Here is a 22,933-nt window from a genome sequence, read left to right on the forward strand (position 1 = left end):
TCCAGTGACGTAGATTCCACCACCTCCCTGGGCAATTTATTCCAGTGCTTAACCGCCCTGAGAGTCAGGAAGTTTTTCCTAACGTCCAACCTAAACTGCCCTTGCTGCAATTTAAGCCCATTGCTTCTTGTCCTCTCCTGAGAGGCTAAAAAGAACCATTTACCTCCTGCGCCAGAGAGCCAGCTGCCGGACGTCCTGGGGCCGGGCCAGGGAACAGGCTGCTCGCCTCACCCCCCAAGCTGCCTCTGGGGAGGGGGTGTGAATGGCTGAGCTCCATCACCCAGGCAGCCCCTCCCCACAACCCAGCACCAGGGGGGCTGGGATTTCACCCCATTTCCACGCGGTAAATAACAGGCGCACACGGGTCGGCGTTTCTCACCTGCCAGCTTTATTCCAGGTGCAGCGACACCCCATCGCTCTGGCTCCCTCGTGGGAGAGGGGTCAGGCGAGCAGTAGAGTCACAAACCCGGAGACGCAGCCCTAGGATGCCAGCCCGGCACCGGTGCTGCACGACCCAGCTTGGCCCAGGCAAAGCGCTCCAATACCTTCTGTGGTGGCTCTGACCCTCAGGGCCCAGTGGCTGGGTGAAGCGAGAGGGCCTGTCCCCGGCAGGGCCGCACGCAGCCAGGTACATGGCCGCAGGGCCAGGAGCTCCGCTCGTATCGACATCTGTCCCTGGAGCTGTGGGCCGTGATCAGCGTGCCCAGCCGGGCAGCCAATGGCGAGGAGCTACGTTCCCAGCGGGGGTTCGCAGCAGGCGAGATGGATGGGCACGGGTCCCCGTGACCCAGAAAGCAGTGCAGGGTGGAGCAGGCTGGTATATGGGCACCCATTACAGCCTCCCACCCCGCCCGTCAGCAAGGCACAGATAACCGCCGCCACGTGGGGCACGACGGTGCAGGGAGGCTGGAGCTAAGCAAGGGGCAGCGGTGCTGGGCATTCATGGCGCAGGCGATGGCAGCCCCAGGCCACGCTGCCAACGAGCCGGGATGCAAAGGGACCCGGTGAGCCGGGACAGAGCGGCCTGGGCCGAAGCCAGGGGTTCTCAACCTGGGGGTTGCGAGGGGTCAGCCCTGCACACAGGGTCACACGACAAAGCGTTTGAGAATCCCCGGCCTGAGCGGTGGGGCAGGCAGGGCAGCTACCGCTCATTATACAGCCCCAAGAGGGAAGCCACCATTCCGGCCGCAGCAAGGACCTGTCCTCCACCCCAGAGGTGCGGAGACCCTGCTCTGGGTCCCACCCAGGGGAGGGGGATCGCCCTGGAGGCTGAGGACAGGGCAAGGGCCCAGGGACCTGCTCTGGGGCCCGGTTTGGTCTCAGTGCAGGGGGGTCCCGCAGGGCGAGAGGCTGAACGGCACCTGCAGCAGGGCATTGTGCAACCCCCTGGAACGGGCTCTGAAAAGAACCCTGGAATTGGCCTTCTGGCCTTATGGAATGGAGGCTGGGCGCAGCCCCACTCAGCGGGCCTGGCCCTCCACCTGCAGCGCCTCCCACAGCAGGGTCCCAGCCCAGACAGGGCTTGCTGGACCCCGCCCCCGTCTTTGGCCTGAGCCCTGGGCCGCGCCCGGCCTCTCCGCCCGCTGCAGGACGCTATAATTTGCTGTAGATGAAGTGCAGCAGCTTCTCCAGCTGGCTGTCCAGGGACAGCTCGTCCCCGTTGTTGGTGATGACCCAGTCGAAGGTCACGCCCTGGTCCAGGCCGCACTCGGACTCCGCATTGTCCACCCCTGGGGAGGAGCAAACCCAGAGACGTGAGCTCCATGCAGATCGACTGGGGCAATGGACAGCCACTGGCCCCAGCACTCCCGATCCTGGCTGGATGGCCACGTGCTGCAGCCACATGGGCGAGGTCCCAGAGCCCTGGAAAATGGCCCTCCCCAGCGCTCCTCCTCCAGCCTTGCCTGCTCCACCCAGCTTAGCTGGGGGGAGCAACCAGGGGGCAGCGGCAGCTAGGGGTGCAATAAGGCCAACCCCAGGAGTCAGGGAGAATCTCCCCTCTCCCTTAGGGCTCCGACCTCACAGTGTGCAGGGAAACTCGGGTGTGACTGAAAGCTCAGAGGCGGCGAAGCAAAGACCTGAACCCCCGGCACCTCAGCATTTGCTGGGGCCTGGCTCGTGATGGCTGAACACGGGGCAGAACCTGGCCATTCTCAGCCATTGTCATTACCCCAAGCCGGTGCCACTCACCCACTATGAACACCCAGTTCCTCCTCTTCCTCGTCTCCTCCGTCGCCACCACCCGCACCAGCTGCACCGTGGACCCGTACACGTCCTGGAACCACTCCACGTCCGACAGGCGCCGGGTGTCACTCACCACCTGCCCGGGGAAGGAGACGTCACGGGGGAGCTGCGGCAAGGGGGGTGGCTCCTGGTTGCCCCTCCCCCCGACTGGCTCCCTCCTTACCCAGACGGGCTGCGTTACGCCCTCCACCACGATCCTGCAGAAGAAGCCCGGGTCTGTGTTGCGTTTCTCCTCCCCCCAGCGGATCATGTCCTGCCGGTAGGTCTCTTTGTAATCGCTGGCATCCAGCAGGCGCTGGAAATCCAGCCCGTGCTCCTGCAGAGAGAGAAGAGGTGGCCCTGAGCACACGCTCAGCCGCTCCTGGCGCCGCCTGGGCCGCAGGGGGGGTGGCAGGGCAGTACCTTGGCATACTGCTCCTTGAGGGGTCCTGACAGCTGGAGGATGGCGCAGACATCCGGCCCCAACCTGTCAGAGGGAGGCACAAGTGGTTGGAGGGTGACGGGCAGCGGCCCCGATTCCTGCCAGGCCCACGGGAAGAGAGAGATGCATTTCCCCCCACCCCAGCGGGTCTCAGACCCCTTACCCACGCCTGAGTGCCACCCCCCTTAGACACTTAAAACACTATTATAAATGCTGGAGGCAAAGCGGGGTTTGGGGTGGAGGCTGACAGCTCATGACCCCCCATGTAAAACCTTGCGACCCCACGAGGGGTCACGACCCCCAGTTTGAGAACCCCTGTCCTACCCGCACCCTGGTGGTGGGGCAGCTGCCAAGTCGGAGCCCCACCCTGGTCTGGGGGGTGCCCTGCCCCTGGGGGCTTCCCTCGCTGCAGTTGGGGAGGGGCCCGACCCAATCCCCCCGGCCCTTCCCCCGGCCTTAGGCCGCTCCCCCCACTACCACACCCATGGGGGTCCCATACAGGCACCTTGGCTTGGGGCCCCGCCCCGCACTGCCCCATATCCCCGCCCCCACCCCGGGCTCCTCCCTCCCGTCCTGAACTGCGTCACGCCACCAAGGCCTCCCCTGGCCTGGATCGCCGCGAACCGAGCCACCCCCAGCTCCCCCCTAGGCTGGTCCCGGTTCTGGATGCCCGGACCCGGCTCCCCCGTCCGGTCGGGTCCGGATTCCCCCCGGCCCAGTCCCAGCTCCTCCGGCCCGGTCCCTGTTCTGGAGCCCCAGCCCCGGATCCCCCCAGGCCCTGCTTCCCGCTCCCCCCGGCCCGGTCTCGGTCCGGTCCCCGCTCCCCCCAGTCCGGTGTCCGGTCCCCGCTCCCCCCGGCCCGGTCCGGTGTCCGGTCCCCGCTCCCCCCGGTACCGGTTCTGTATTTCCTCCGCCACGAAGTCTTTGCCCGACTTCCTCTTGCCGCTCAGCAGCAGCACCAGCCGCGGCAGCCCGGCCATGGGGCTACTGACACCCCCGCACGCCCCGCGCACGTGGGCCCGCCCGGGACAGACCATCCGGGCCGGGGGGGGTCCGACGACCTGGCTCCCCTGCGCGGATTCGAGCAGCCGGAAGGCCCGCCCCCTCGGGTCCGACATGGTACAGTCCGTATTCACTTTGCCGCCCACGTGGTGAAACCCGCTTCCCCCCCTCTGCTTGACATGGGCCGGCCCATCCTAAGCGCTGCTGCCCACAGGGGGAGCGCTACCACTGCACGCAAGAGGGGGGACAGTGCATCCCGGAAAGGGGTGGAGTCAGGCGTGATGAGGGAGGAGCCTCCATAGCTCCCCCCCCCCCCCCACACACACGGGTGTGAGGCGGAACTGGGGGCTTGGCGTCCCCTCGTGTTACGTCCATTCCCCCAGCCAGTCCCACCCACACCTGGCGGGGGTGGGCAGAGCCGAGACTAGCCCCCCCCCCCGCAGCTCACTCCATTGGAAACAGACCCCCTCCCCCAACACGGCTCTCCCCCCCTGAGCCCCGCCCCCCAACACAGCACCCCCTCCTGAGCCCCGCCCCCCCGGAACAGCACCCCCTCCTGAGCCCCGCCCCCCAACACACCACCCCCTCCTGAGCCCCGCCCCCCACCAGAGGCCCCCAGCACCCTAGTGACACTGGGCCAGCACCTACTGCCAGGGGAGCGCGCGCCGCTGAGCCCATCACCCCCCGGCTGTGCCCCTCACAAGGGGCTCCAGATTCTCAGCCCCCCGTTACTTTCTCTGATGGTGCCTGGTCTCCGTAAGGCAGCCCCGGCGTCCCATCCCAATCACCCCCGCCCCGGCGGCCAGCACGTGGGGCAGGCCCACGGTGGGGCTTGCACTGAGCTGCCCTGTGTCCCCCAGGCCAGGCATCGCTCCCCGAGGCTTGGCTGGGGGCTGAACTCAGAGTCCCCCTGGCTCCTCGCGCTAACGGGTCAGCGTTTCTGACCGTGGCATTTGGCTAGTTTGCGAGAGCCGGGGCTTGAGGGCGACAGGACAGCACCCCGGGAGACAGAGCGAGGCGTTGCGGGGCTCAGTGTAGGCAGAAAACCCCACTCCTCTGAGCCTGCCGGGCAGGTGTCCCCTCCCAGCACAGGCTGCAGGAGTCTGGTCCCCGCACTGCACACTGGCAGGATTACCATCCCCGCTTCTGGAGTCAGGCTCCCCAACGAGCCTGCGCTGGTGCACAAAGAAGAGCTTTGGAGTTCCTGTGCCTGGCCTGGTTGCTGAGCCGTTAGGGTGCACGGGGGTCACATCTGGAAGCTTTCTCCACAGCCACGAGGGCTAGAAACGTACTTTTGCTTTACGACGGAAGGCTGAAGCCGTGGGTCTTTCACTGCAGTGCAGCCAGATGCTAAGGGCCCCTGCCAGGGCTGGGCCATGATGCTCTGGTCCTCCTGTGCCGAGGGCACCGGGGTGGCTGCAGCTCCCTCCCGGTCTCAGTCCCAGCCTGGCCTAGCTCCAGCTCCGAGGGCAGCGGAGCCATGGGGCAGCTTTTGTCAAGGTGAGATCTGGCCCTCGAGCCCTTTAAAACCAGCCACAGCTGTGGCGTGTCCAGCTGCAGCCCAGGGCAACCAGCCCGACCCCCACGGCTCCAAAAGCAGCCCCCGCGTGCAGCCCGGAGAGCAGGGGCAGGCGCTGGGGCCACGGGCTGGGAGCTGATCGAGGGCAGCAGAGACGAGGTTTCCCCACGCTAAGGGCCCCTGGTGGTGAGAAGCTTGACCCCGGGACGTGTCCAGGGAACCCCCAACCCCAGGGAGCTGGGAGGAGCTGTCCCTACACCCCAGAGGAGAACAGGGCTGGGGAGCTGGAGCGAAGGGCCCAGCTTACAGGGAGAGGGGGGCCAGGCTGGACACAGGAATCCCTGGCTGGGTTCTCTGGCCTGGGCTGGACGGTGGGGGGCGGGATGGAAAACCACAATGGGCTCTGCTGGGCTGATGTGGGGCGGGCTGGCTGGGGGCCCCAGGAGGGGAGGGGCTGGGAATGGCAAAGGAGGCGTCTCACCGGGCGTTGCCTGAGCCAGGACTCTGGCATCATTTGCTGGGCTCCATCCCCAGTCCCCCAACGAAACGGGCACCACGGCAGCGCTGCCCAGGGAGCCGGGCGGGCAGGGGGCACGGTGCTGCCGACCCTGGGAAGCTGTCCCCCCCCCAGCGCCGCACGGAGCCCCGCCCCACTCAACAGTGGCCGGTCTCAGGAGCTTCCCAACAGCGAGTTTATTTGTTTCTAGCAAAGTGCAACATCACACGTGGGGCAGTTAGTGCCGAGGGAGCCTGGGTGGGGAGCAGAGAGGGGGCCCCACATGGCACGCCAGAGGGCGTGGGGGGGATCCCGCATGACTCGGTGCTGGGGATGGCAGTGGAGTGGGCACGAAGCCAGGCAGCAGCAGGGGAACACCATTACCCACCAGTGGGTGGGTGCACGTGGGAGCCCTGGCCCCATGCCAGGGAAATCGGGCCCCTTGGCACCTGGAAGGGACAGAGCAGGTGGCAGGGTGGAGGGTGCCGTGGGGAGCCCCATGGCACAGCACCAGGGGGAACTGCAGGCTGTGGGCAAAGCATTCAGGGCCCCTGCTGTCCCAAGGAAACCCGCCAATGCCCCCTATCCCTTTGTCACGGCTCAGCCCCCCAACTCAGCCATGGGAAGGGCTCTCTGCCTGACGGCAGGCGCATTGGCATCTCACTGGGGTGTGCCATTTGCAGAGCTGGCATGCTGGGCAGGGGCCGATGGCTGTGGGCTCGGATCGAACTCTGGCCATACGGATTTAGAGGGAGCATAACCTTCCCCCAGGGGTCGCTCCCTCCCAGCCCCCCTAGCCTGGGACACGGCCCATCAGAACAAGCATTGCGTCCCTATGGGGCACTGGCCGCTGTCCCCTACAAACTACAGGGCTGGGTGGGGCCCGGCTGGGCTGGCACCGCCTCCCCGGCTCTAGCCTTTGTCTGGCGGGCTGTTCTCCTTCCCACGGTGGCCGTCCCTGTCCCGCGGGGGCCCGTGCCCACGGAGCTCCTTGCTCTGCTGCTTTGCACGGCGCCGCTCTCTCTCCTTCTTGGTGAAGCTGCAAGTCCAAACGCATGGGGCGGGTTACCGGGGAGGGGCTCGTGGGGAGCAGAAAGGGCAACGCCCCCCCCCACATGCTGGGCAGCCCCGACTCCCCTCCCCTGCATGCACAGAGCCACCTCCGCTGCCCCTGCTGCCCGGCCTGACCCCGCTGCAGGCCCCCACATCGAGCACCCCCACCCGCGGACACGGCACCCATGCTCTGCTGTGCCTCGGGGGGAGGGGGCGGGCTCACCCTCCCGCCATAGGGGCTGGGGGGGAAGGGGGCGGGCTCACCCTCCCGCCATAGGGGCTGGGGGGGGAAGGGGGCGGGCTCACCCCTGCCGCCGAAGGGCCTGGGGGGGAGGGGAAGAGGGCAGGCTCACCCGTCCCCGCCGTAGTGCCGCAGCACATATTCCTCGAAGTCATCGGCCGCCTCCTCGTCGCCCTGCTCCTGCTCCGCCAGCTCCTCCAGCAGCTCCTCCACGTCCTCCACGAAGTGGCGGAAGCGCAGGCGGTCGTGGGCGAAGGTGCCGTCGCTGGCGAAGGCGCCGTCCAGCTGGGCCGCCAGCCCCGCGTAGTGCTGCCCCCAGCCCAGCCCGGCCATGTAGCCCTGCAGCAGCTGCAGGAACTGCCCCTTCTGCACGGGCGCCAGCTCGGCCCCAAATAGCTCCAGCCCCTCCTGGCGGGCGCAGTCGGCCACGCCCGCGCAGCCCTGGGGCGCCCGGTACCGCTGCAGCCGGGGCGGCTCCCAGAAGACGTTGTGCTCGTGGGACCCGCGGAGCGCCCCCTTCCCGCCGCCCGCCCGCCGCTGCCCGTTCTGGTCCTTGGCCGGCTTGGTGTCCCGCGGCTCCTGGCGGCTGTGGGGCTCGGGCTGCTCCCGGCGCTTCGGGCGCTTGGCACCATCCTGCTCCCTGCCCCCCGGGTCCCCGTGCCGGCGCCTACGCTCCTCTCTGGCCTCCGGCCTCTTGTGCCACCCCCCCTCCTTCTTGTCAGCTTTGGGTGGTTCCTGCCGGGGGGGGCGGGACGGCTCCGTGGCCCCTCGGCCTTCCCCACCGCGCCCCTCGCTGTAGTTCTGTTCCCAGCTCTCCACCCGCTGCAGCTCCTGTGCCACCCGCTGCTCCACACCGGCCAGCTCCACCCGCAGCTGCTCCATCCCGCCGGAGCCCCGGGCTCGCTGCAGGGCCCCCTCCAGCTCCCGCCACACGGAGCCCAGCAGCCCACGCTGCTTGGCCAGCTCCTGGTGCAGCAGCTGCTCCTCCTGGGGCCGCGGGGTCTCGGCCGCGCCCTCCCGCTCCAGGCCCTGCAGCTGCTCCCGCAGCACCTGCAGCTCGGCCTGGGCGGAGCGGTGAGCCTCCGCCGCCTGCTGCAGCGCCTGGTGGAGCCGCACGTTCTCCCCGGCCAGGCTCTGCTGCTGGGAGCCGGCCGACGCCTTCTCCCCCTCGCTCTTCTGCAGCAGGGCCTGGAGCTCGTCCTTCTGCGCCTGTGGACACCGGGGGGGCGGGGTCAGGGCAGACGGGTCCAAGCCTGGGGGAGGCAAACAGCCCCCTGGCCGACCTAGGGCACCAGGAAGGGCCAAGTCCCTGCTTGGCCGGGCCCCTTCCCCCAAGGAGGGAGGGGAGTAACCCCCCCTCCGGTGCCCCCTGCCCTTATCTGCGCTGCCTATTCATTAGGCTTCTCCCACCCAGATACAGCAAAGGGCTCAAGCTGCGTCCACACGGCCCCCAGCGCAGGCTGGAATTGCCCCGGGAGCGCCGTGGAGCTCAGCCGGGGCAGCGGGTGCTGGCTGGGGGCCGTCCCAGCGCACCGAGCGGGCGAGCCGGTCACAGACACGGCAAGGGGCGACGTGTGTGCAGGGCGATACGCAGGGCTGGCTCCCGGACCCCACACAGACCTGCTGCGGCTCGCCCCGGGGCAGCTGAGCGCCCTGGCCACGCTACGAGCTGGCCTTGGCCGAGAGCTACAGCAGACAGGATATGATGCCGCCAGTGCCCCCCTTGGGCTTCCCCAAGCACCCACCTGCAGCTCCGCCTGCATGAGCCGGATGTCCTGGTTCTCCTTGGCCAGTTTGTCCAGAAGCAAGCTCATGGAGTGCAGGCTCTGGTGGTCCCCGGCCGGGTCCAGTGGGGGCTGCGGCAGCCAGTCCTGCGAGCGAGGGTAAAATCTCGGCTCCGTGACTGTACAGGGCATGTGAGAGCCAGGATGCCGGGGTTCCCCTCTCAGCTCTGCCCCAGCCCACCCTGCCTCCCTCTGTGCCTCAGTTTCCCCAGCAGGGTGGGGCCAGCAGGTGGCTGACCGCATTGTGTGGTGCTGGCGGGATCTCACGTACAGGCCTGAATGCCCGGGAAACAAAGGCAGGGATGTCTGGGGCTGCATTTCCAGGCCCCTGCTCCCCCCAAAGCAAATGCCGGGGACACCCCCCCTTGTTCGGCAGTGGGGCGCCCAGCTAGTCTCAGGCCTGGAGACCTTCCCCCCCCCCCCACGTACCTTCGCGCCAGCAGCCAGTGGCTGCGGCTCCCCATCTGGGATGTCCCCGGGATCCATGCTCTCCGTGGGGCCTGGCAGGAAGGGAGGAGAGGAGATTTGAACAGCCGGCTGAGCTGCGTCTCAGCAGCTCCACACAGGGCGTCGTGGGGGGGTGTCAATGACACTGTTCCCACCCCCCCAGCAGGGAGTCTGGGGGTCGGAGACAGGCGGAGGCCCGGCGAGCGGCACGGCTGGTTAGTGAGGAGGAGGCCGCCCCGGTACTTACCATCCCCAGGGTCGTAGATGGCACCTGGGGAGAGAAACAGATGGTGAAGGAGACGCCGGCGTCAGCCCCATATCCGCCCCCCAGCAGCCGCAGGGCCTCACTCACCGGAGAAGGCCAGGAGCCCGACGCCCAGCAGCGCCAGCACGCCCAGCAGGCACGAATTCACACTGAGCCCACTCTCCCCGTCACCGGCTGCCTCGGCCCCACGGCGCTCGGCAGGGCCACACGGGGCCCGGTGTGAGTCCCGCAGCTGCCGCCGGCGTAGACCCTCGGCATCATCCTCGCTGCTGCTCACCTCCTCCGGCGGCTCCCCTGCAGAGCGTGAGGGGAGCCCACTGGGAGCGCCTCATGGAGCCAGGCCCCGCCCCCAGACACTCAGCCCCACCCCCACTGAGCCAGGCCCTGCCCCCAGACACTCAGCCCCACCCCCACTGAACCAGGCCCCGCCCCCAGACACTCAGCCCCACCCCCACTGAGCCAGGCCCTGCCCCCAGACACTCAGCCCCACCCCACTGAACCAGGCCCCGCCCCCAGACACTCAGTCCCACCCCCACTGAACCAGGCCCCGCCCCCAGACACTCAGTCCCACCCCCACTGAACCAGGCCCCGCCCCCAGACACTCAGACCAGCCCCCACTGACCTAGGCCCTTCCCCCAGACACTCAGACCAGCCCCCATGGAGCAAGGCACCACCCCCAGGCACATTCAGACCAGCCCCCTGCTACGTCAGGCAGCCCCCACCATCGAGCCATGGTTCCCTCCTGCACCCCCCTTCCCCTGAGACAAGCAACTACTGAGCTGGGCCCCCCCAGCACTCAGACAGGCTCCTCACTGAGCTCTCTGCAGAGGGGTGGGGGCTGTGCACCTGTGTCTGGGGCTGAGTCCTGCACAGCACCGCTGCGGCCCAACCCTGGAGCCTGTCCCTGGAGCTGCCCAGTGACTCGGGACCCACCTGCTCTGCCAGTGGGCGCGGAGCCCGGGGTGTTGGTGTCAGAGCCCAGCTCGGGGTCCTCGGAGCCTGGCCCTTCCTGTGTCGGGATCTCTGGCGCCTCGCGGCCCGGTGCACCAGGCCTGGGGGAGGCTGCTGGGCTCGGGGTCTCCTGGGGACACTCCTCAGAGTCCTGGGGACAGAGCGACGCTGTCAGGATCCATGCTCCGCCCACCCCCACGTGCTCCCCCTCCCAGGACGCAGCGGGCAGGAGCTCTGCAGAGGAGGGGGCTGTGTGCCCTGGGTGGGCTGGCTCCTTCCCCCCCCCACGACCGGGCAGCTTGGGAGCCCAGCTCTAGACTCCGACCCCCCACATCAGGGATTAGTGAATGACCTGTACTGGCCTCGCTACCTAGGCTGCCAAAGCTAACACCCCCCTTGCTGGGGGGCGGATCTGAGCCTCTAACGGCTCCCTACAAACCCCGGCTGCAGGGCTATAATTCCACCTGCGTCGGCTGCCGCCCAGTCTCGGCTGGGTGCAGGGGTCAGGGGAGCGAGCCGGGGTCCCTGCGTGCAGCTGAGGTCCATGTGCCAAGCACTAGTCGCTCATGGATCAGAAGCACTAACTGTGACTGACGTCCTATCTCCTTGTGTCTCTCTCCTGTGGGTGCTGGGTCCTTACAGGCCCGGGCAGCGGCGGGGACGCAGGCAGTGGGGCTGGTTGGTCAGTTGTACTGATTGAGCTCTGAGTCTGTCTAGCTGAACAGAGAGTCGGTTCAGGGGTGACTTGATCCCAGTCTGAGGATCTATCTGGGAACAAATATTTAATCCGGGGCTCGTCTCTCTAGCAGAGGAAGGTCTAACCGGAGCCAATGGCTGGGAGTTGAAGCTAGACCAATTCAGATTGGAAATCAGGTGTAAATATTTAACTGTGAGGGGAATTCACCGTTGGAACAACTGACCCAGGGGTGTGCTGGGTTCTCCATCACTGTCAACTTTTAAATGGCGAGTGGCTGGTTTTCTAACACCTCTGCTCTAGGGATCACTTGGGGACGGGGCTCTGGCGTGGGAATCTGTGACCCGCCCCCAGCAAACATACCTTGAACTCAGCCTCCTCGAGGCCGGGGGACATGTTCAGCTGGGAGCCTTCGCTCTTCCTGCCTGGGGACGCGCCGGCTAGGGAGAGACGGCCTCGTTAGCGTCCAGAGGGCAGCAAGCGGGGAGGCCAGTGCCGGAGGAGGGGGATGGGAGCTAGGGCCCCTCTTGCCCGATGCAGAAGCCCTGATGGGCACCTGAGGAAGCCCCCCCTTCCGTCCCCAGCCAAAAGAGGCCCAGGGATCCTCCCCCTCAGCCCAAAGGGGGAAGGGGGAGCTGGGAACCCAGCCAGGCGGCCAGAGCAACCCATGGGGCCAGGGATGCGCCTGTGTCAGGCAGCAAGCGTGGGCGGGGGGGGGGGGGGCAGGGAGATGGAGAGCAAGCCGGGGGCAGACAGCCCTGGGGGCTGGGGAGGCTGGGCAGAATGGGGGGGGGAAGCCAGGGGCAGACAGCCCGAGGGGCTGGGGGGGCTCATCCCATATCTGCTCCGTTCACGTGCCCGTGTGCACATCCTCGGCGCTGTGCCCCTGGGGGAGGGCGTGTCGTCCTGGTTCCTCGTCCACTGGAGTCTGGGCGACTGTGCCCAGCTCTGGGCCCACGGTTTCCACGGGCAAACCCTGGAGACACAGAGGGCGCGTTACACCAGTCACTACCCGCCCTCCCCGCGCTGCCCGGGACAAGGGGCAGCAGAGACGATCCTCAGAGGCTGAAATGAGATCTCCTGAGTGTCAGGCCCCCACCCCCGCTGCCCCCCAGGACATGTTTGGGGCCCAGACCCCATCTCGCCAGCAAACCCAAAGGGGGGGGACAGTACGACACCCTCACCCAAGGGCAGGCAGCTCAGACACCCAAGAACCCTGAGCAGGAGGCAGCAGCGGGGCAGGGGTTTGGGGCAGAGGTGGCAAAGGGGGTCGCAGCAGAGGCCAGGGAAAGCCAATTCCCCACCCCCGAGGAGCTCTGCACCCTGGGCCAGCGGGAGAAGGAGCAAGAACCGAAGAGACCGGCTTGGCCAGGGCCCCCCCTTGGTACATCCCCACCCTGCAGCCCAGGGCCTCGTGCCGCACCTCGGAGCCTGCGATCACCCAGCTGTTATCCGAGTCCCGCGAGTCCGAGTTCTCGGCCATTCCTGCTCCGGTCCCAGGACAGCCCGGATCGCACCTGCAGGGGACCGAGGGGTCAGTGCTGGGGCAGCCGGCAGCGACCCGGGGCCAGGGGAGAGACGCTGCCCAGAGCACAAGGAACGCCTGACACCCGGGACAGGGACTTTGCACAGCTCCGGGTGCCCAGGCTGAGGTGCTGCCCTGGGTGATTTGACTTGCAAAGGGAAATTTGCAAATGAAAACAAAGAGACCTTCAGGCCCCGTTTCCGCGCCGCTTGGCCTCCCAATGGGAGCGGGAACGCCGTGTTCCCACCGCGGCGCCAGACGGGACGGGAGCCAGGGAGAGACCCCACCCCGCTCTACCGAGCTGGGAATAGAGCCAGGAGCCGGAGCTGCCAACCCCACCTGTCCCCTCTCCCTTGCAGGGGCAGTGGGAGGGGCCTGGGTTTGGCACCGTTGATAACACAGATACCTGGTCCCCCAGCCAGGCGCGATGTGGGGAGGGCAGGCTCATTCCCCGGGCAGGGCCTGAGGGCTGGAGATCCAGGGACAGGGGAAGGGGGCAGGGAGGAGCCAGCTGCCTCCCGGGATTCAGCGCATTCCCTGCACGGCTGCCGAGGAGCCCGGCCCACCCGGGGGCGGGGGGGGGCATTCCCAGCTGGCCCAGGACCTGGCGTATGAGGCCCCAGGCCTCGAATGGCAGCTGGCCGCCCAAAGAAGGGGAGGGTGTCCAGGTGCCAGGCTGGGACTGGAGCTCCAGGTGCTTCCAGAGAGAGGGGTCACTCCCCATTGCCCGTCTCGGAGCTTCCTGCCCCCGGGGCTCTTGGGATTTCAGCCGGGAGTTTCCTTCCCACCCGGAGTAGACCTCACTCCAACGGCCCCTGCAGTGATGTCACAAAGCCAACTCCATGACCTCACAATGTTTCCATGACAATAAGACGAAGTCACACAGTTTTGGTTCACATCAAAGGAAGAACTGGGCTGGACGGGTGCCATTATTGGCTCCCCCTCGGCAAGCAGGGCAGTGGGGGGCTGGGAGCCAGGACTCCTGGGTTCTATTCCTGGCTTTGCTGCCACAGACTCACGGTGTGACCTTGCGGGAGTCCCTTCCCCACCATGTGCCTCGGTTTCCCCATTAGTACAATGGGGATAAAGATCCTGCCCCTGTCCTGGGACGGCTGTGAGGTCTGGGCTCTCCCACTCCAGCACCAGCCCAGGGGAGCGCAGGTCCTCTCCAGCACTCGCTCTCTCAGGGCAGGTCACCGAGCTCTGAGAGAAGCAGGAAGTGCCCCAATGTGAGGAAAGGCAGGAAATGCTGCAGCGAGGTGAGACTGCCGGAACGGGGTGCTGCCCAAGGGGGCCCACGGCCCAGCCCCCTGGGGTGACACTGAAGAGGGTCTACAGCAGTGGCTCTCAAGCAGGGGTCCGAGGCCCCTGGGGAGCCGCAAGCAGGTTTCAGGGGGTCCACCAAGCATGGCCAGTGTGGGGCAGAGAGCCAAAGCCCCACCGCATGAGCCCTGCCACCCAGGACTGACGCCGAAGCTGACCAATGTAGCTTCGTGGGGCCCCTGTGGCAAGGGACCCCAGGCAATTGCCCTGCCCTAATGCCAGCCCTGGCTTTTACATGCAGAAAACCAGTTCCAGGGGCCCAGGTGGGCCGTGGACAGAGAACGGTTGAGAACCCCAGGTCTACAGGCATGAGCCAACCTTCCTGGAGTGCTGCCCGGGGCGCCCGTCTCCCCACACCACTGAGCCCCACCGTCCTGTTCCCTGCGCAGCCCCCACCGTGCCCCTGCCTCCCCTCCCCCTCCCGAGCCCCATGCCAATGGCACCAGTTGCAACATGGGAAAGCGACACTGGGGAGCTATTTTTAGCTGGTTTTAATGCAGTTTAGCAGGTGGAAGCAGAGGCGGGTGCGCGCCGTCTGCCCAGCGGCTCCATAGGGAAGGGCAGCTCCAACTCAGCACGAGGGGCCCCTGGGCACGGCTTGGGGGGGGGGGGGGCATTCTGTCCCCTCCTCCCCGGGCGCTGCTGGCAGCGCCTCACAGGAAGGAGTTTATCGGAGCCGTGCGGGTGAGACGCCCTCCCCGGGGAAGCCATGGCACCGGGAGCCGGGGGGCACCGGGAGAGCTCACCCCGCTGGCCTGCGTGCCGGGGACCCGGTGCCTCAGGGCAGGGCAGGGCTCCCCCAGCCCCTCTCAGGACCACCCTGCAGCCGCCGGTGAAGGCGCCCAACCCCCCTGGGACCGGCGACACCCCAACATCAGCCCCCCGGGATGGGGGCGCGCCCCGGGCGGGGGGCTGCAGCCGGGCCAGGGTCTCCGGTCCCCGCGGGCTCACTGACCTGCTCCGGGCTGACGGGGGCGCTGGGCCGGGGGCACCTGGCTCTGTCTCCCGGGGGGGTCCCGGCCCCGGCGCGTCGCAGCAACTTTGTATCAAACTCCGCCAGCGGCTCGCTACATTCCGGACGGGCGGGATGGCGCACGTGACCCGCGGAGCCAATGGGAGACACCCGCTGCTCCCCAGCTGTCGGGCGGGGCTCCCCGGGGGGAGGAGACAGCCCCCCCCCCAACCCCGGGCAGGAGGTGGCATCAGAGCCCGGCCCTGGCAATGCCCGGCCCCACCCACCCCCGCCAGCAGCTCCCGCCTGGCCCCCGTGAGCCAGCGCAGACCCGGGGCCTGGAGCCCGGCCCCACAGCGCCCCACGCAGGTGACGGGCTCCCCACACGAAGCTTCGCGGCACGCAGGTCACTGCCCTTCCGCAGCAGGGAGCGGCCCCCCAGGGCTGGGGGAGGAAAGCCCTGGTCACCCCCTGACCTCGGGGAGCAGCCGCCTCTCCTTCGCCTGCGCCAGGCTCGGGGCCCGGAGGCACTTTCGTCTCGCCAAGCCCCCGGGCAAGGGCCTCAGCCCCGCACCCACTGGGCCGAGTCAGGCCCAGACACCTGGGCCCCTGCCCCGCCCCTCCTACTACTCCAGTTCCTTTGCAGCGACCAAGGGGCCAGGGAAGCCCGGCCTTGGACTCCTGGGAGCAGGTAGCTCAGGGGTCAGCAACCTTTGGCACGCGGCTCGCCAGGGTAAGCCCCTGGGGGCCGGGCCGGTTTGTTACCTGCCGCGTCCACAGGTTCGGCCGATCGCGGCTCCCACTGACCGCGGTTCGCCGGCCCAGGCCCATGGGGGCGGCAGGAAGCGGCGGCCAGTACATCCTGCAACCCACGCTGCTGCCCGCAGCCCCCACGGGCCTGAGCCGCGATCGGCCGAACCTGCAGACGCGGCAGGTAAACAAACTGGCCCGGCCCGCCAGGGGGCTTACCCTGGCAAGCCGTGTGCCAAAGGTTGCCGATCCCTGGGCTAGATGCTACCCAGGGTGTGCAGATAATATACCAGGCCAGGGGGTGGGGGGCACTGCTGGCACCCTCATGGGAGAGGCTAACAGAGCAGAATTTCTCAGCAAAACCAACCCAGTGCAACGGTGGGTCTCGGACAGACGGACAGACAGGAGTCTGCTTTCAAATAGCTTTATAGCTGGACAATACAAAAAGTTTTCCTTTAATGCTCAGACTGTTAAAACGGGGCAAGACCGCGCCCCCTGGTCCTGCAGAAAGCTCTGGGAGGTTAAAAACGATTACAAACCACACCAGCAACCACTTTACAAAAGGGAACAAGTCATCAAAACAGCAAGAAATTAACAAAACCAGGCGATTCCCCCAACCCACCCGAGAGCAGCAGGGCCCAGGACACAGGCCAGCTGCAGCCCAGTCCAGGGTGCCCAGCGAGGGTTGGGATGGCCCATGGCTACTAAACACGAGCAGCTGTTAGCCAGCTAGCAGACCTGCCTCCGGGCGCTGTGCGTACTCAGCAGGGCAAAGTGTGCACCTGCCAATCAGCCCCTGTGCCATGCACCAAGCTGCTTCCAGTGCTGCTGTTCTCAGCTCAGACCCCCCCCCCCCACCCATTCCCCACCCGCAGCTCATGTCAGGCCCCTGCCACCACCTGCCCACCCCCCTCAGCCACTGGAGCAGGAAGAGACCCAGCCCCATCTACCAGGCCAGGCCTCTGGGTTCACGCCTCCCCCCACGCGTCTCACTCTCTGCTTAACTGGCTCCAGACAGTCCCCCGACCACCACCACAGCTCGCTAATCTAGGTCTGCACCACTGGTGGAAAGCAAGCTGCCCCCTGCACCGCATGCACCGGCTAAGGGGCGCCCCGGCCCCGGGGGCTCCACAGCTCTCGCCGACACAGCAGCAGGCGCAGGGCCCTGGATCTGGGTGTCTGTTCCAGAATCCCCACTTTGCTTTAAACGTGTGGCAGCCAGGAGACCCTCACAAACATGACCCGAGTGCAGCCGCTGCCTGGAATGACAGCGCCGAGCGGTGTGAACGAACTGCCAGGCAGCCGAGGGAATCCGACGGGCTGGTGACCTGAGCTGCCCACGGAGCAGCCCAGCAGGCTGGGAGCCAGGCCCTGCAGCAGGCTACGTCCCTGGCACAGAGGGAAGGGAGGCAGCTCTGTGCTGGGCTGCTGGCAACCCCAGGAAAACACCTTCACACCCACTGCTGCTTATTGCCTGCTCCGAGCCCTAGCCCTGTGCGTGGGGGGCGGGACAGGAGGGGCCCGGACAGACTGAGCTGACGTTTCCACCCCGTTCAGAAGCTGCTTCCACGGGCCTGGGTCCTGCTTTGCCAGAGCGCGTGGCCTGGGCACAACATGCACATTTCCAACCTGTGCGCCCCCCACGCTCAGGGACAGCGGGACCCTCCGCGCCTCCCCGGCCCTGTGCCTGTAGCCAGCCCTGTGACGTAGCTCACGCTGGAAAGGGGCACGGGCAGCTTCTGCTCAGCTGCGTAACCCGCCCACTGGCTTTCATGGGCACCCAGAAGGCAACAGGCACCATCCAACCAATGACGAATGGAGCAGCCACGCTCCCCCTAGCGCAGACAGGCCCAGCAGGGCAGGGTGTGTCTGGCTCTCCCACCCAGCATGGCACGATGGGGCCTGGAGGCTCCATGGGCCCCAGGCATTCAAAAATCGTGAGTCAGACCCCAAAGTGCGAGGACATCCAACAATGGCTGTGGAGCCCCTGGGACCATGTCTCCCAGCTGCTCTCAGCAGCCCCCCGGGTTGGGGGGTGACTTGGAACGAAATCTGGGTCTCACCTCATCCAGGCCCAGGGCTGGAGCTTTACGGAAACCCAGCGTGCAGCAGGACCTGGCAGAGCAGCTCCTCCCGGGGGGCAGGGCGCCGAGAGCGCTGTGGCTGGGGGGTCTCGCCGCAGACACAATTTGTGAGTGATCAGGAGAACCCACCTCGCACCTGCAGCAGGCCCAGCTCGGCTCCGAGGGGCCTGCACTCCAGCTACTCAGCCGGGATTCCACACACGTCCCGAGCACCGGCTGCGGTCTGGGGAAAGGGAGAGAAAGCCGCCTTCCCTGCTGCTCTGACGCACGCAGGCAGCACACCTCCCCCCCACCCCCATCATGGTGCAGACGCACTGCCCTCCCCTCCGGCAACAGCACAGAGCCGAGTGCTGCTTGGGAAGTGGCGGCTCAGGGGTGGGACAGACACACTCACACCCATCAAGTGCAAAGGGCTCAGCGTGCTGGTTCCACTACAGGCCCCTGCCAGGAGACGGAGCCCTGGCTGTTCCAGCCCTCGCTGTGGCCAGGGGTGGGGGAGAAGATCTGTAACGCTGCTCTGGGCTCAACTCCCAGCTCTAGGGGTCACACCACAGCTCCCCCATCACCAGGACACAGCCCTCGCCAGCTCCGCCCCACTTCTATGCAGTAGAAACTGCTCTGAGCATCCGCATTTGCAGGACACCCCCGGCCCCAGGGCTCTCTGTGAAACAGTCACTTACTCTGCCCCCAGACAGAGATTCTGCTACCACTGGCGCTCAGCTCGGCCAGTAACAGAGACCTCAGAGCCCCGAGCCGGACTTCACACTCTGGGCTGGCAGGCGCGGGGGTATCTGGGGGCAGGAACTGGTCTCTCCTCTCCCTCCAATGGACACTCCGAGTATTTTAAAAGAGCATGAGCTGCACCAGGCCCAGCCACGCAGACGAGCAAGAACAGAGAGGAAACATTACCGAAGCCAGACGCCAGCCCTCGACATCGTCTCTTGCACGCACGGAGAGGGGTGGCTACAAAATAAGGGGGGGGATTGGCCCGAAAACCACGCAGGGATCTGTACGAGGGGAGGGCAGCACGGCCCCTCCCTAGCCGGGCCCAGCGCCCACTCAGCCGTCATTGGCCGCCACCAGTTGCCCATGCCCTCCGGATGTACACCGACTGGATCTCCTTGGTCTTCAGGCAGTAGTCGCAGGCCCAGACGGCCGAGGCCTCGGTGGTGAGCAGCCCGTAGGCATTCTCTGTCATGCCCGTGCACTCCCGGTGGAACCACTTCTGGCAGGAGGCCTCGCACAGGATGGCGTCCTGGTCGTCGTTCACCTCGCTGCGGCAGGCCCCGCAAGGGTACACCCAGGCCCGGCGGTGGCTGGTGCCCAGAGTTGCCAGACGCCTTGCTGGAGGGCGGGAGGCTGTTAGCTTCGGGGGTGCTGCTGCTCCGGCTGGCGCTGCTGGGGGCGAAGCTCGGCTGGGCCCCATTCACCGCGGCTGGTGAGCCTGAGTGCGGCTCCTGGCTGAAGGTGCTGGGAGGGGGGTTGAGGTTCTTCCCCCCATCATCCCCCCCAGCCGGAAAGCCGGGGTCAGCCCCAGGGAAGGGGCTGGTGTTTGGGGGCAGGTTCTGGCTGGGCCGCTGCATGGGAGACTGTCCAAAGAGATTGGCGGGCTGGCTGAACCTCTGGGCCATGGGGGGGCCGGCAGGGGGATTCAGGGCAGCCCCGGTGCCATGTCTCCCCGGGGAGGCTGCCCCATGGTGGGGGAGATCATGGGCCCCAAAGCCCCCAACTGGCCCCTGCATGAGCTGTCCTGCGGGGGGGCTGAAGTTCTGTCCGAGAGGCTGGTTGAAGGGCTGGCTGGGGAAGCTCATGGCACCAGGCTGCACGTAGTTGGGGTTCTGGGGGGGCATGCTGAAGGCTGGGCCCATCTGGCCCGGGGCGAAGGGCGGGGGCTGCCTCCGCATGGCCTGGGGGCCCCCCCCGTAGCCCGGTGGCACCTGGGATGTCATGCCCCCCTGCATGCGGAAGTTCCCAAAGGGCACCGGGTTGCCGAGGAACGGAGCCGATGAGGCCCCCACTTTAGGCACCCCAAAGTCATCTTCAAAGGGGTTGGAGGCCACCAAGTGATCGACCATTGGAGTCGGGGGCGGGGCGAACTCGGAGAGATGGGAATAGGCAGGGCCCTGTGGGGAGAAGGCACAGGAGTCAGTGTGGGGCTTACCCACGCAACAAGCAGACGTGTGGGGCCCAGGGATACCAGGAGCACAGGGCCCTCAGCTCCCGCTGGTGCCAGGCAGGGCCTGGGCGGAGACACACAGCACTGGCAGGGCCGAGCCCCGTAGTTCCTCTGCATAGCCTGGCTACGGACGGCATTCGGAGCAGCAGGAAGCCGCCCCTCCAGGAGCCTCCTGCTACTGGGGGGGGGGGGGGGGGGGGGGGCGGGGAGAGAGACGAGCCCTGTCTGGAGCAGGGACCCTGGGCTCCTAGCGCCATCCGTGTCAAAGGCACCGGGGACACTGGGATAGTCCCCAGGCCATGGGAACAGCCACCACTGGCTGCTTTCGAGGAAGGGCACCGCTGCCCGTACAGCCCCCACTGGCTGCGTGCTGCTCCATGGGGTGTGGCGTGTCCGGCCGGCGGCCCTGATACAGGACACTCCGAGCAGCCCCAGGGTTTGGCTTCAGCCTGCTGTGGGTGGGGCTGTCTGTGCCCACAGGTGCCATGCATGTGCTCGTGTCATGGTGCTGGTCTGACAGCCTGGCCCCCACACTCCTATCACGGAGTCTGAACGCACAGGGTCCCAGCCGTGCCCCTACCTGAGTGTTGGATTTGCGCCGTTTCTTTTCAGGGCTCTTCATTTGCAGACCTGTGAGGGGAAGCACGGGTGAAGTCAGTGAGCACCGTCAACCCTGGCAGGGCCTGAAGACAGCCCATCCCCCCGTCCCCCCTACGCACGGAGAGAAAATAAAGACCAGACACCCCCCAAACTCTTTTCTCCCATAAAGCCTCCCTGTTCTCACCCCCGACCTGCTCCCCCAGGGCAGGGCCAGGGCAGGGCCAGGGCAGACTCCCAGACACAGGCAGCGTTTCCACCCCATTGATGACGGGACAGAAGAACTTTATGGCCTGATAAGGTCACCGAGAAGTCTGATCCAGGGAGAACAGGAGCCGGCTACGGCCCCAGGACTGAGCCGCACCATGGCCCTGCTCATGCATCCCCGGTTCTCAGCTGCGTGCAGGTGGCTGGCGTCCCGGTCCGGCTCCCCCAAAGCTCCGTTCCCAGGTGAACGTGTTCCCTTCCCCACAAAGGGCCAGGCTCCAGTTGTGTTCAGCGCAACTGCTGCCCGTGCAAGCTCAACCCATGCGCAGGAAGGGCCGGCGGGGACGGCTGCTGCATCCCGCCAGGCCTCAGCTCGGCCTCTGCGCTCCGGCCCTTCCTGCGCTGCACAAACGCCTGCCAGGAACGACTCAGCCCTGGGTCAGCTCCAGGTCACCCCGGCCTGCAGTCAGGCGGCTTGTGCTGGCACAGCCAAGGAACAGCCATACCCCCTTGGAAGCGCCATGGGGTGGGGACCCATGGCCCAGACTCTCCGTGCAGAGCGCCAGGCATGCAGCCCCCATGGCCATACCCCCTTGGAAGCGCCATGGGGTGGGGACCCATGGCCCAGACTCTCCGTGCAGAGCGCCAGGCATGCAGCCCCCATGGCCCTGCCCCCTGCAAGCCCTGTCCAGGGGAGGGGGGTGCCGTGCAGACCCCACCGCCCCTGGCCCCGGGCTACAGCCCAGCACGTACCAGTCACGCAAGAGCCAGGACAGCCCTGCCAGTGTCACTGCTCCAGAGAGATGTGGGGCACTAAGCCCCCCCCCCCCACTGGCCCCTCCGCAACCCACTGGCCCCTCCGCAACCCCGCCAATCCGCCTCGCCCTCCCCACCCCCACCAGCACAATTCCCTCATCCCCTTCTGAGCGCCCCAGCCCCCATCGCCCCCTGAACCCCTTGCCCCAGGGCCGCCCCCCAGCTACACCCCCACGTGCCCCCTCGCCCCACCCCAGCCCCGCGCCCCTCCCGGCTACACCCCCACGTGCCCCCCCCCGCCCCACCCCACCCCCACGTGCCCCCCCGGCTACACCCCCACGTGCCCCCCCCGCCCCACCCCACCCCCACGTGCCCCCCCGGCTACACCCCCACGTGCCCCCCACCCCCAGCACAATTCCCTCATCCCCTTCTGAGCGCCCCAGCCCCCATCGCCCCCTGAACCCCCAGCCCCGCGGCCCCCCCGCTCTCACCTGCCTTCCCCTGCTTCCTGCCGGGCCCGCCGGGGGGGCCGCTGCCCGGCGGGTTGGGGGGCCCCGGGGGGGGCGGCGGGGCCGGGACTCCTCCCTCCAGCTTCTCGGGGTGCGGAGCCGCCATGGGGGGCCCGGGGCTCAGAGCCGGGGGGGCCCGGGCTGCGCCATGGCTCCGCGCTGCGGCTCCGGCCCGCACTCAGGGCGGCCGCGCCGGAACCGGAAACTGGCCGGGCCCTACCACCGCGGGAGGGGGGGAGGGTGAACCATTCCTCACGGGGGCGGACCCCACCACTCCGTATGCGGTGGTAGGGGGACCGGGTGGGACAAACCATTCCACAAGGGAAGGGGGGGCGAGCCCTACCACTCCCAGGATTAGACTATTCTACACTGGGGGGCGGGGGGTGCTGGAACAGACCACTGCAGGCTTCTGGGTTCCGCTCCCCGCAGCTGGGCCCTCGCCAAGGGGGCCCCAGGGTTGGAGCCCCTCCCCTGAGCCCCCCACCCTGGGAGCTGATCCCCTTGCTGGGGCCCCTGCCCATGGGGCACCCCCAAGTCGGGCCCTGCCCAGGGGGGCACGAGGGAGCCAGGAGCTGAGCTCCCCGTTCTGCCCCCACACTCCTGCCCCCGGGAGCCAGGGCTGGGCGGGGCACTCCGGGCCCCAGCTCTCTGGGGCTGTCCAGCCCCTCCAGGCCGGCCTGGCGTGAGCTGCCCTTGGGGGTGGTGGCTGAGCCCTGGCCCAGATCTGAGCGGCCATGGCCGGGGGGCAGCTGGCCGCAGGGCTGGGGGGCCGCTCTGCCGCCCTCCCGCTGCTGGGATGTTACCTCATTTGCAGCCGCCAACTGCAGCAGGAGGCGCCCGCCGGGGAGAGCTCGGGCAGGGGCAGTTACTGGCCATGTAAAGCTGAGGGTCTAAGAGCCTAGGAGAGGGGCCGCTGGGGCCCAAGGGGCAAAGCATC

At 67.6% G+C, this 22,933-nt stretch overlaps 3 protein-coding genes across 3 annotated transcripts; all 3 read right to left on the bottom strand.

Annotated features, from left to right (window-relative positions):
* Positions 1-367: 367 nt before the first annotated feature.
* On the bottom strand, positions 368-3,896 carry PMVK (phosphomevalonate kinase). The gene is made up of 5 exons (XM_005280644.5): positions 3,560-3,896; positions 2,647-2,710; positions 2,408-2,560; positions 2,191-2,320; positions 368-1,730 (listed from the first exon to the last, which is right to left on the bottom strand). Exons 1-5 carry the CDS (start codon positions 3,781-3,783, stop codon positions 1,594-1,596), a joined length of 708 nt encoding a protein of 235 aa, XP_005280701.2. The 5' UTR covers positions 3,784-3,896; the 3' UTR covers positions 368-1,593.
* Positions 3,897-5,864: 1,968 nt separating this feature from the next.
* PBXIP1 (PBX homeobox interacting protein 1) lies at positions 5,865-15,090 on the bottom strand. The gene is made up of 11 exons (XM_024108607.3): positions 14,921-15,090; positions 12,541-12,634; positions 11,976-12,093; positions 11,481-11,557; positions 10,406-10,574; positions 9,560-9,766; positions 9,455-9,478; positions 9,190-9,260; positions 8,722-8,847; positions 7,089-8,185; positions 5,865-6,721 (listed from the first exon to the last, which is right to left on the bottom strand). The coding sequence occupies exons 2-11, from the start codon at positions 12,598-12,600 to the stop codon at positions 6,595-6,597; spliced, it is 2,076 nt and encodes a 691-aa protein (XP_023964375.2). The 5' UTR covers positions 12,601-12,634; positions 14,921-15,090; the 3' UTR covers positions 5,865-6,594.
* A 985-nt stretch (positions 15,091-16,075) lies between these two features.
* On the bottom strand, positions 16,076-22,924 carry PYGO2 (pygopus family PHD finger 2). Its single transcript, XM_005280643.5, is given in 7 exon segments — positions 16,076-18,847; positions 18,849-19,051; positions 19,053-19,388; positions 19,391-19,468; positions 19,470-19,874; positions 20,508-20,557; positions 21,979-22,924. Coding segments are annotated over 7 exon segments (1,233 nt in total). The 5' UTR covers positions 22,103-22,924; the 3' UTR covers positions 16,076-18,810.
* Positions 22,925-22,933: the final 9 nt, after the last annotated feature.

The sequence above is a fragment of the Chrysemys picta genome, chromosome 20 (assembly GCF_011386835.1).
Source record: "Chrysemys picta bellii isolate R12L10 chromosome 20, ASM1138683v2, whole genome shotgun sequence".
In the NCBI taxonomy this organism is placed as follows: domain Eukaryota; kingdom Metazoa; phylum Chordata; order Testudines; family Emydidae; genus Chrysemys; species Chrysemys picta.

What these genes read in the sequence shown, in the direction of transcription:
- PBXIP1 (XM_024108607.3), bottom strand. Translation starts at nt 12,600, where the DNA reads ATGGCCGAGAACTCGGACTCGCGGGACTCGGATAACAGCTGGGTGATC. An exon ending in GGGTGATCGCAGGCTCCGAG is followed by an intron (nt 12,094 to 12,540) that starts GTGCGGCACGAG and finishes CTGTGTCTCCAG; the next exon opens with GGTTTGCCCGTGGAAACCGT. An exon ending in CGGGCTCCTGGCCTTCTCCG is followed by an intron (nt 9,479 to 9,559) that starts GTGAGTGAGGCC and finishes TTCTCTCCCCAG; the next exon opens with GTGCCATCTACGACCCTGGG.
- PMVK (XM_005280644.5), bottom strand. Translation starts at nt 3,783, where the DNA reads ATGTCGGACCCGAGGGGGCGGGCCTTCCGGCTGCTCGAATCCGCGCAG. An exon ending in GCGGAGGAAATACAGAACCG is followed by an intron (nt 2,711 to 3,559) that starts GTACCGGGGGGA and finishes TCCCTCTGACAG; the next exon opens with GTTGGGGCCGGATGTCTGCG. An exon ending in TCAAGGAGCAGTATGCCAAG is followed by an intron (nt 2,561 to 2,646) that starts GTACTGCCCTGC and finishes CTCTCTCTGCAG; the next exon opens with GAGCACGGGCTGGATTTCCA.